The sequence below is a fragment of the Pangasianodon hypophthalmus genome, chromosome 12 (genome assembly GCF_027358585.1).
Source record: "Pangasianodon hypophthalmus isolate fPanHyp1 chromosome 12, fPanHyp1.pri, whole genome shotgun sequence".
NCBI classification, from domain to species: Eukaryota; Metazoa; Chordata; class Actinopteri; order Siluriformes; family Pangasiidae; genus Pangasianodon; species Pangasianodon hypophthalmus.
In genome coordinates this window covers 2,983,773-2,995,885 of record NC_069721.1, presented here as the reverse complement: position 1 = coordinate 2,995,885, position 12,113 = coordinate 2,983,773, and the positions used below count along the sequence as shown (strand labels likewise).

Below are 12,113 nucleotides of genomic sequence, written 5' to 3'. Positions count from 1 at the left end.
TAGTAAAAGTACTTCTGTCTTGTCAGAATTAAGTAAAAGGAAGTTAATAAGCATCCAGTGTCTAATGTCCTTTACACATTCCTCAACTTTATTAAGCTGGTGTCTGTCATCTGGCTTTGCTGAAACATGCAACTGAGTGTCATCAGCATAACAGTGGGAGCTAATACCATGTTCACAAATAATTTTGCCCAGAGGTAGCATATATATAGAAAAGAGCAGTGGGCCTAAAACAGAATCTTGCGGAACACCAAACTTTACCTTAGTATGCGTAGAGAAGTCACCATTTACGTCTACAAACTGATAACAATCAGTCAAATAAGATCCAGGAGAGCCAGGAGTGGGCTGTTCCTTTAACGCCTACATAGTCCGCAATAAAAGTATAATAAATTAAAAACATATTTCTAAAGCAGAATTCACATTACTATTGAAAATCTTTTGCATGTGACTTTGACACAGATGTAGCATGCAAAGTGTTTAAATAAATACATCCTGAGGAATGAAGTGCTGTTTTTTTTAATGATACTATAATGATTCTGTTAGCATTTAAAATGGAGAAAATTATCAAAAAGAAACTTGTAACTTGAATTTTCAAGTTTTCTACTAAATCAGTATGGGAACAACGGGAACACAGTAAAAGACTAATTATGTTTCATTACCATCAAATACTTACAATTTATTTCATTTAATTATCACTAAACATAAATGTTTTGCACAGACCACACATCTTTTTTTCAGCTCTGACTTACTTGTACACCACTTTCTGTTTGTACGTTAAAAAATTTTTTATCAAGCAGCAGAATATTTACTATTTTAAATCAAATTTAAATTTTTCATCCATATTAGCCTGATGACTGATGGCTGTGTGTGTCGTGCTGAGTAGTCTACTGGATGGGATTTAGTTGTTTTAGGGTTTCTCTCTCTCTCTCTCTCTCTCTCTCTCTCTCTCTCTCTCTCTCTCACACACACACACACTTGAGGAGAGATGATCAGCTTAGGAAGAGATGCAGTCTCGTTTTAAGTCTGAAGCATTTTGTGTGTGTGTGTGTGTCTGTGTGGGCAGGTGGGTGGTGGATTAGGCTCTCACTGCTCAGCACTGAAATCACCTGATCTCCATTTTTCTGTCAAATTTGCATAAATCCTTCATTCTGTCTCTCTCTCTCTCTCTCTCTCTCTCTTTCTGTCTGCCTCCATTCACTCCTCTCTTTTTCTTTTTTCTTTATCTCACTTTCTCTCCTACACTATTTGTTAGTCTCTCTGCCAATCTTCCTTTGTCTTTAGTACTTTTAATACGGTTTCTGTGTCTCTGTCAGGAAGTGAGGAAATGTGAAGGAGCAATGTTTCACATTGCACCAATGTATGTGTGCTCTCTTGTTCCTACTGTTACGGTCGAGTGTTTTCCCGCTGAGAAATGCCTTGATTATGCGGTAGTGTAATAAATTAGATTGGCCGTCCTGATCGCTGAGAGCACATGAACGAGGCCGTGCTAAAACAGTAGTGATCGCTTTAATGCTGTGCTGGATTAAGTCTGACCTTTCCCTCCAAACCGCACTAAACACATCCATCACATCCCTGTGTGAGAGCCCCGTCTGATTCCTGATGATGTGCATGTGCTGAAAATAAACCTGATTAGCGTGAACTGTATACAAATCTTAAATTAATCAGATGGCATGTGAACAAACAGGCAATTCATCACAAAGAGCAAAAGTGCTGCACATTTCAAAGGCTCCTCTCAGCCCCCGACCAAAATCAGTGTCTGAAATTTACATTTTAAATGAATGCTGCGTGTTGACTGCAGGATTACAAACTGCTTGATTTATTTGCTTCATATTAATTAATTAATTTATTTGCACTAGCTTATTTTGTAACCCCAGATTAAGGGCATAACACATCTTCCATACTCCATCACTCGATTTAGAGGAAATCCAGGTGTGGAAACACTCCACAACTCCCAAAGGTCATAACAGATCATGGCCACTGGTTGCTCATTTAAATATTCTTGCATGTCCTCTGCTCCACCTTATATACCTACGATGTTGTAGTAACTGGCAACTGTGTTCCCCCTTTGTAATAAGGTAAACATGTGAACACCTTGGGCCCAGGGCCACATTTTCTAGGGGACTATATCCTCCAGGCCCTATATTCCTAGAACCCTATTTTCCCAGCGCCCTATGTTGCAAACTCACAAATTACTGAAATATATTGGATGTATTGGATAAATATGGCTTTTGAGCATCAGCCCTACCATGAACTCTGTCTTCTGCCCATTTTTCTCCCCAATTTGATCACCTGCCAAGTCCCACCCATAATCCACATCTCCCCTATTATACAACAACTACCCACTAGCTAGCACATGCTTCCTCTGAGACACATAAAGTCAGCCAACCACATCTTTTCAAAATGCTGCTCAGGCTGCTTCACAGGGCAGTGTAACACACTCAGAGGAAAGCACTACCTGCCCTCTTCCTCCTACATGAACTAATAGATGCCCATGATTTGCTAGTGTCACTGTGATTGACAGCAAGAGAGAGCATGCCCCTCCCACCCAGAGAGCACTGCCAATTTTGCTCCCTTGACTTTCAGCCACGGATGGCTGTGGTATAATCTCTGGATGATAAGGTGAATGCTTTCCTGTTGAGCAACTCAGGAGCCATCCCAAGTTCCTTTAATTAAGAGAACATATGGCACTGGGAATATAGAGCTCTATAAACAAAAGAGCTAGATATATGCTTGCAGTGCATTATGGGTAATACACACAGCCACTCACAGCCAAGAGATTCAATGCGATTAGCATTTGGGATGTTTATTAAAATAGCTGGCATCCTAGTAAGAACACTAACTAGACATGAATTCTAGCATCTGAAACAGAGATAAACAAAGTAGAAACAGGTATTCAGGGATGTACTTTTCTTTCTCCCTCCTTCCAGTATGAGGCTCTAAGCTTCCTACTACCAAACTACCAAAAAAAAAACAAAAAAAACAACGATTGACATATGAAAGAGTGTTTTATGAACAAATTAATATGTGAACTATATGACTGAGAAGACACTGAAATTACACAACCTGCTTCTTGGCTTTTAATAGCTCATGCAAGAGTAATTGGTATAATCACACACTCAAAGACCATCTGAGATTTTTTTTCACTATGTGATATCTGAGTAAGGGTAATGATACACTGCTTTTCTGCATCCTATCACTGTATCACAGTAACTGTAGGTTTAAAAAATATATAAAGGAGAATACAGAAAATAAAAACAGAAAAGCTTTATGTAGTGAATAAAGGCTCTGTGCACAATTTTAAGAAAATATTATATCATGATCATAATATGACAGTGTGAAAATAATCACTGGTGTCAATTACAGTGTACCAGTGAATTCTGGGTTCTGATTAGTCAGAAGGTGTTGATTAATTTTCTGTAACAGTAGCTCTGATAATAGTGCAGCTGCAAATCATAGGTGTAATGGGCTTGTTCTAATACTTTGAGTTTTCTGACATGGAATCATCTTCAGGACAGAGGAGTTTATGCTATGTAACATGACAAGCTGCATTATTTTTTGTTTTATTAAATTCTAGAGAGAGTAAAACGAGAGGCTGGTGAGGGAACAACTTTTTTGCTGCTATAATGTTCGTGATAGGAACTAAGTTGTTTTGCGGACATAATACAACATTAAATGTAACTACAAACAGATAAATAGTACATGCCATTCTTTTTTAAGTCATTATTATATTCCAGATACAACAGATTAGATTGTTGATTGATGGGACTAAAGCCGGGTTTTCAGTGTACAATTTAATTTTATTAGAATCTTGTATAGTGTGAAGAGTAATAATCTGGCATGAGTCGATACACTAAAGCCACAATATGAGACATATGAGATGATATTGACACTAGACGATACTGACACAAACCACTATATTTTAAATTGTAAACCACTGCAATATCTATACAACTGGGTGTCAAACTCAAATTCTGCCCGAGCCACATCAGCATTTTTGTGAGACCCTGACGGGCCATATTTAAACTTTTTTTTTTTCACGTATTCAACATAATCTATTGACTAACACCAATAATCTATAGGCTCTGAAATTAGAATAGGATATTTCTATAGGACTTTCTATAGTGCTTCGGGGGTTTCCTCCAGGTACTCGGGTTTCCTCGTCCAGTCCAAAGACATGCGTTGTTGGCTGATTGGCATTTTCCAAATTGGCATTTTCCAGTACAATGGCATCTGTCAAGGGATACAGATACAAGTAAACAGTGGTGTGTTGGAAGCAGGAAAAATGGTCAAGCGTAAGGATCTGAGCGACTTTGACAAGGGCCATATTGTGATGGCTAGATGACTGGGTCAGAGCATCTACCAAAGGTGGCCCAAGGAAGGACATCCGATAAACCGGCGACAGGGTCATGGGCACCCAAGGCTCACTGATGCACGTAGGGTGCAAAGGCTAGCCCGTCTGGTCCGATCCCACAGAAGAGCTACTGTAGCACAAATTGCTGAAAAAGTTAATGCTGGCTACGATAGAAAGGTGTCAGAACACACAGTGCATCACAGCTTGCTGCGTATGGGGCTGCGTAGCTGCAGACCGGTCAGAGAGCCCATGCTGACCCCTGCCCACTGCTGAAAGCACCTACAATTGGCACATGAGCATCAGAACTGGACCATGGAGCAATGGAAGAAGGTGGCCTGGTCTGATGAATCACTTTTTTTTTTTTTTACATCATGTGGAAGGCCAGGTGCCTGTGCATCACTTACCTGCTGAAGAAATGACACCAGGATGCACTATGGGAAGAAGGCAAGCCGGCGGAGGCAGCGTGATGCTCTGGGAAACGTTCTGATGGGAAACTTTGGGTCCTAGCATTCATGTGGATGTTACTTTGACACGTACCACCTACCTACACATTGTTGCAGATAAAGTACAACGGTATTCCCTAATAGCAGTGGCCTCTTTGAGCAGGATAATGTGCCCTGCCACACTGCAAAAATTGTTCACGAATGGTTTGAGGAACATGACAAAGAGTTCAAAGTGTTGACTTGGCCTTCTGAGTAGTTTTTAAACAGGAATGTGAATTACATCAAGCGCAGCACACAGGAGATAACCTGAATTTCAGACTGCAGTTAAGTCAGAACAGGAGTGCACATATATTCAACGGTTTATGGTAACTACCCTACTGATGGCTACTGACGGATCTGCTGCGAATTCTTCGTGCTCTGTATGCAATACCTCAGAAATGCAAATTTGTCTTGCCATAATTTTGTATCGTGATATTCGAGACAATGAAATTTTATCTCACGTCTTGCAATAATCTTGAAATCTCACAGTGTAAAACCGACTTAAGAACCATCATAAAGACCAGATACTGGCATAATATTAGCCTAATTAATATTGCTAAATAGCATGCACAAATACAGTACGCCAGTTACACTAACCTATAGGGTATGATTGTGATGTGCTATTCGGTGTAATAGTATCTGGCTTGGGACTTCGCCATTTTAGCACATTAGCAAAACCCATTTTCATCAAGTACAGAGAGATATAGTAACACACACACTGTCGTGTTATTCAGTACAATAGCAGTCAGTGCGGTTTTGAACCGGAGTTATTGGTACCTCCGCGATAGCCCCGCCCACCTCACTACGCTACTGCTGATTGTGTCCAATTATCGGTGAGGGTGCGTGCTGAAAGTTCTGAGAGCGCGAGAGCGGCTGAATGAGGTGGTGTGGATGTAGAAGTGTGTGTGTGTGTGTGTGTGTGTGTGTGTGTTTCATATCTTTAACGTAAAAGATTTTAGCGTTTCGTCTCGTCGGGATGGAATATTAAAAAAAAGCAACCGTTCATCGTCCGCACGTGACTACAATGAATCTTTAAAGAGTCACGTTTATCGTTAATGAAGAGATGAAGACCGAGTGATGGGAGAGATCTTTCCTTAGGACGTGAATCTGCGTCAGAGAGCACGCGCGCGCTCTTTCCGTTAAATAGAAAAAGAAACGGCTCTCCCGTATCGCGTTGGGGGGAAAAAAAGATGACAGAAAATGGCGAGAAGGAGAACGAACCGCATCACCGGGACCTACAACGCTCACCGGGTTCCGGTACGATCCGGCCCGAGTCCAAGGTAAGGCAGAGCGCGAGCTCCATACACAGTCTATGCGTTTCACTCAGAGCGGATGCGCGCGCGCTGCCAGCATGCGACGGGTTTTTTTTTTTTTTAATCACAGAAAATCAGTGACATTTGTTTTTTATGCGTTTTATTCACTGAAGGTGAGGTTAATTTTATTTTCAGCGTCAGAATATTAGACCAAGAACAGAATAAAACATAAATTCAGCAGAACAGGAAAACCTTGAATACAATAGAAGAGGATAATAGAAGAGGTTGTATTGATTCACTGCAGCTCTACTGACCTGAGCAAGAATAAAGAAAAGTAACAAAAAGCAAAAGTAAAGGTAGTGACATGATATCAGTGTAGAGCAGTGCACAATTACATGTCGATGTCCAAAAGTAAAAACGATCGAGCTGAAAGTGATGGAGGGATGAAAGCAGGGATGAAAGCAGGACTGAAGGAAGAACCGAGAAGAAGCAGTGATTAAGGGATTGAAGAATTAAAGGAAGAAAATTAGACCAATCAGTGATTCAGGAATACAATTTCTTAAAAAAAAAAAAAAGACAAAAGAAAAAAAAAGTGTCAGTGTCATCTTATCAGTGTATTTCAATTGAAAGGTTTTTTGTTTTGGTCTGATTGTGATTTAAAAAACTAGTAGTGAGTTAGTGAGTTTATTTAAAAAAAAAAATCTAAACAAAACAAAGCAGAGAAAATGGGCATTAAGAAGGATTAGTGTAGAAGAAGTGTTTTCTTCTCACTGCACACAGAATCTGGAACATAATAATATTCATTATAAATGGAACAGAATTAAACACTGGCACAAAAATCTCAGACGTGAGTGTCAGCTTGTTGTTCTGCGCTGCGCTGTGAAGACAAGACTGAAAACAGAAGGATAAAGCAGCATTAGTGGTAGGCCTTCACCGCTGGTGTTTCTGCAGGCTGCAGTGATAACCTCGTACACCCCACTGGCTAAGCTACAGGAGAGTGCTGTGTGATGTACTGTTTGGGCTGACGCAAACTTTAGGGGTGAGGACTTTGATTTTTTTTATACTTTGCTTTACCATTTATTTTTATTTCTCTAAGGTGTTTACACACAGCAGCGATAATAAGAAGGAAAATAACATTAATAACAGCAAATTGCTATCAGAAGTGCTCAGGCATTTCAACCACCACAGCTCAACAGCCATGTTTATAGAACAATCTACCAGACCAACACCAAATAACAATTAATGTGGTATTAAAGTAGGCCATCACCTAGCATGTTTAAAAGTTGAGTTGTACTCATGTGAATACTAGTGTCTTGCTATGACTTGCATAAAATAAATCAATAAATGAATTTTTGTATTCAGACTGATGGTAAATGAGTTTTCCCATCACTAAGGGATGTTAGCGCGGTAATTCGGTTCACCGTCACAATAACAAATAGTATATTGATAACAAGTTGTCGAAAAATTAATAGCAAATTAAAATAGATCATCAGAAATTAAAATAAAAATGAAAGAATCAAAAAATTGGATTAAAGTTTTAAAAAAAGAGTAACTGAAGTTGAAAAATTCCACTTAACCATTTTTCTCTCTCCTTTTCTTTTTGGCACAAAAATATACACCAGACTATACAGAACCCACCGATATTTCAAGTGATCAAAAATATTGGAACATATGACTGACAGGTGTTTCTTGTTGCCCAGGTCTGCCCTGTTAGATTGATTGTTTAAACAGTTAATATCTCTGAATGTCTACTGTTAGTTTGAGCCCTGAGTTTTGCCTGTTAAGACTGTATTTGTTGTTAAAAAGGATAAACCAACATGAAGACCAGAGAGCCATCTATGGGAGAAAAGCAAGCCATTTTGAAGCTGAGAAAAGAGGGAAAATCGATCAGAGCCATTGCATAAGCTTTGGACATAGCCAATACAACAATTTGTAATGTACTGAAAAAGAAATAAACCATTGTTGTACTAATAACCAGACATCGAACAGGTCGGCCACGGAAGGCCAGATTGGAATTTGCGAAGAAATACAGACATGAGCCTCAGAAGTTCTGGAATTAATATTAACCTCTACCAAAGTGATGGAAAGGCCAAAATGTGGAGAAAGAAAGGATCTGCTCATGATTCAAAACATGTGAGCTTATTGGTCAAGCACAGTGGAGGTAGTGTCGTGTCTTGGGCTAGCATAGCTGCTTCTGGAATGGGCTCACTAATCTTTATTGACGATGTAACTCATGAAGTCTACAGAAACATTCCGTCTGCCAGTTTACAAAGAAATGCATCCAATCTAATTGGGGGGAATTTCATCATGCAGCAAGACAATGACGCACAACTTACTGCCAACACAATAAAGGACTTCCTCAGGGGAGAAAAGTGGTTTTAGACTGGCCAATTGAGCATGCATTTCACCTCCTGAAGAGGAGACTGAAGGGAGAACCCCCCTCCCCACATCAAACAACGACTGAGAGAAGCTGAGGTACAAGCCTGGAAAAGCATCAAAGAATGCAACAGTTTGGTGATGTCAATGGGTCACCAGCTTGTAGAGTTATTGCAAGCAAGGGATATGCACCCAAATATTAAGTGTTATTAAGTTTAACTTACTTCAAGTATGTTCTAATGCTTTTGCTCACCTAAAAAGTTGGAGGTCTGCCATGAGAGGTGCCATGTTCTAAGTTGTTTAACACATCTAGATGTACATATCAGGAAATGAAAGCCGAAATTCTGATCTATTGTCTCGTTCATCCTTTTATCTCAAACCCAAATGTCTTCAATGTATAGCAAAAAAAAAAAAATTGTCCTTGCTGGTCCAATACTTTGGGAAGGGACTGTATACCAGACAGCGGAATGATGATTGTGTCTGTGTGGTGTATATAGTGAATAGACTGTGTGGTTTGGGGCACACCCACAGTAAAGCAATAATGATGTGGAGTATATAGTGAAAAGGCTGTGTGACACACTCACTGTGTGTGTGTGTATGTGTGTGTGTCTGTGTGCGTGTGTGTGCATGCAACGTGCTGTTGTTTTCTGTGATGTGTGTGTATTCATGACTGTGAACTGAAGTGTGTGTTTCAGAAGCACATGTTAAGATGGATGACCCTTAGATAACATGTCATGGTTTATTTCCCAACAGTTGCACTACACACTCTGAGACATTTACACACACACACACACACACACTTAAATCAGTTATGAATTAGTTGTGGCTAATTCATGTGTTCATTTATTCTGCACACGAGTTAAATGAATCATCTCAGCTCATATAGCACAGTGCAGGAGGTTTCTAGAAAAAGAAAGGGTTAACAGGTGGAAATGTTATTTATAATTTTCCACAGTTTGTGTAGATTAACTTGACTTTCCTGTTCCCCTTGATGGTGTGGTACATTTAAATTTTTGGATGATTTCATAGTAATCTTTAAAACCTCTGTATCCTGTCAGTCATTTTTACATTATTTTTACAGATTACTCACTATTATCAATTAAATAAGTAAAAGATTAAACAAATGCTCTGCCAAATACCTAACTCCTAATATTTAAGACTTCTTCATCCTCCATTCTCAGATTACAATGGGACTCTAAATGAGTGCTTTAGTAAAGGGTAGTGCACTTGTTTGGTGAAGACTGTAAGTTACTTTAAGCTGAGATTTTTTCTGGAAAAACTCTTCACTTGGTGAAATTCTGACATTCTTCACTATAATATAATATAGTTGTGAAAACCCCAGACTTCCCTAACTGAAATATGTTTCTCTTTTGCATGTATGTAAGTATGGTACCTCCAAAAGTGAAAAAGGAGAAAATTGCTACTTACTTGTACATTTATAACCTAATCTACATGGAAAAACAACATTACTGCCAAATTGTAAGGAATTATATGTTTATAATGGGTAATAAGTTGACACTTTGATTATCAGCATTATCTTATACCTAAGTTGGTGCCAACCAGAGTAGCTATGGTTTTTCTGGTCTCATTTGTTGGTTACTTTTATGTTCTGACTTGTTTGGACCAAACCTGGATAAAATACACAACAGAACAGCTGTTGTCCATCCGTGATACAAATTCATGTAAGTTCCTTGTGGAAACGCAACTTCTAAACATGAAAATCCTTCAAAACCTTCTACAGGTAAACACACAAACAGATTTCAAACCAAACAAGGCACGCATAACAGGAAAGAGGGAAAAGTGTGCCGGAATGCTCTCACACTTATGGGGCTTTTATCCTCCGTTACTGGAAATATTTCTTTCAAGCACGTGATCTCTGTGAACTAAACTGGACAAACCTCAAGTTTTACATATCTCTGCCTCTGTTGAGACTCATGGCTGACTCATGAAACCCTTGACTTTTCTGAATGCTGCTAAAAGTGGAGAGAGACGCTGATTTCACAAACAAGTCAAAACATAGTGGGGTATGATTTCTATGTCATCAATATTTGGTCCAATAATATTAAGGTCTTGACAAAATACAGCTCTGATGACCTGGAACTGCTGGCCATCAACTGTGTGCCATCCTACACTCCTAGAAAGTACTCTTCCGTCATTTTAGCTGGTGTCTATATATTCCACCACAAGATGCCTTGGATGCACTGCTGTCTGATCAAATCAGTGTTACCATCCCAACACTCCTACCATTGTTCTGGGTGATTTCAACCACAGAAACTTCTCCAAGGTACAGCCAAAGTATAAACCGTTAATTTCCTGTCCAACTGCTGATGGGAAAGCCGGATCATTGCTACAGCACAAAAGGGACTGGCTAGACTCAACAGACTGGTTACAATGCTTGTGATAACACCAATAAACTGAAAGACAGTGTAACATCATACATCAGTTTTTTGTGAACAGGTCTGACAATGTTGTTATATACAATGCAAAGCCAAGGTTCACCAAGGAATTGAGAACTCCTAAGTTCTTAACTTAAGGAGGCAGCCCATAAAAAAAAGTCTCAGAACAGTTGGGAATAATTTCAGGGTTAGATAGACCATCCTCATTTCCATTTGATTGATGTGTTCTATCCTCACACTGGGGCTTTAAATATGCATCCCGTGTCTCTTTGACACAACTACACTACAGAGTACTCCCTCTGATGGGGTACTACTTACAGGTGGAGCCTCTTTCCTCCTCCTCAGAGGTGATACGGCTGCCTGCTGTGATGTGAGAAATGTGAGAAATGTGATTTTGATCACTCCCATCACATACGGTTCAATTAAACTACAGTTAGCATTGCATGCATTTCCCTCCCAAAATGACACTGCAACCAAACAGACTTCAGTTCCCGTTTAAAGTGACACCGCAACTAATAAGAATTGTTTCAGTAAAAATAATGGCTCAGTTTTTGGAAAATTGTTTGATCTTCAGTGTGAAATGTATTTAATAAATTTTGCAAGATTAGAAAATATAAATAACATTCATTCACACTTTTTAATTGTATTGTAATTCTATGGGATAAAAGATTATGCATGAAAATGGTTTCTATTAATGATTAATATGGTGGATTATAAAATAATACAAACTCAATATGATAAAGGATGTTCTCTTTTATCATATCATATCCTTTACCAGTTAATTAATATGATTTAAAAAAATTAATAATAACATGATAATTGATAAAATGATAAAAAGCCATCACAGTCAGTATATGGAGTGATGAAACCACGGTGAGCTTTTTGTTAGCAGCACGGTTTTGGGCGCTGAATAATCTGGACAGTAGACGGAGACTGATGGAGTGATATTCTCTGTTCCCCTGCGACTGAGTGACATATCGTGTCCTTTATAATGCTTTTCTTTTCTTCTCTGATGTTTTCCTCCATGTTCCTTTTTTTCAGGAATCAGGTGGCAGTGATGATGAAGAAGTCAGACTGTAGATCCAGGGAAACTAAATCTAATCTAATCAAATCTGACGTCTCTCGGGGGCTGATGGGAGGTTTTATCATCTTGTCTATGACATATTTATATTTACAACCCCATTTTTGGGAAATGGACTGTCCTTCTTTATCTTTTCTCTTCTCAGATCTTCTCTCCACATGTAGGTTGTGTATCTAG

At 39.0% G+C, this 12,113-nt stretch overlaps 1 protein-coding gene across 1 annotated transcript in view; it reads left to right on the top strand.

The window, feature by feature from the left end:
• The first annotated feature begins 5,684 nt into the window (after nucleotides 1-5,684).
• The window catches only part of LOC113547465 (SH3 and cysteine-rich domain-containing protein 2), a 42,973-nt gene continuing 36,544 nt past the window's right edge, over nucleotides 5,685-12,113 (top strand). The window contains exon 1 of the mRNA XM_026947817.3: nucleotides 5,685-6,110. Coding sequence (XP_026803618.3) covers nucleotides 6,021-6,110 — 90 coding nt within the window. The 5' untranslated portion in view covers nucleotides 5,685-6,020. The remainder of the gene's footprint in view (nucleotides 6,111-12,113) is intronic.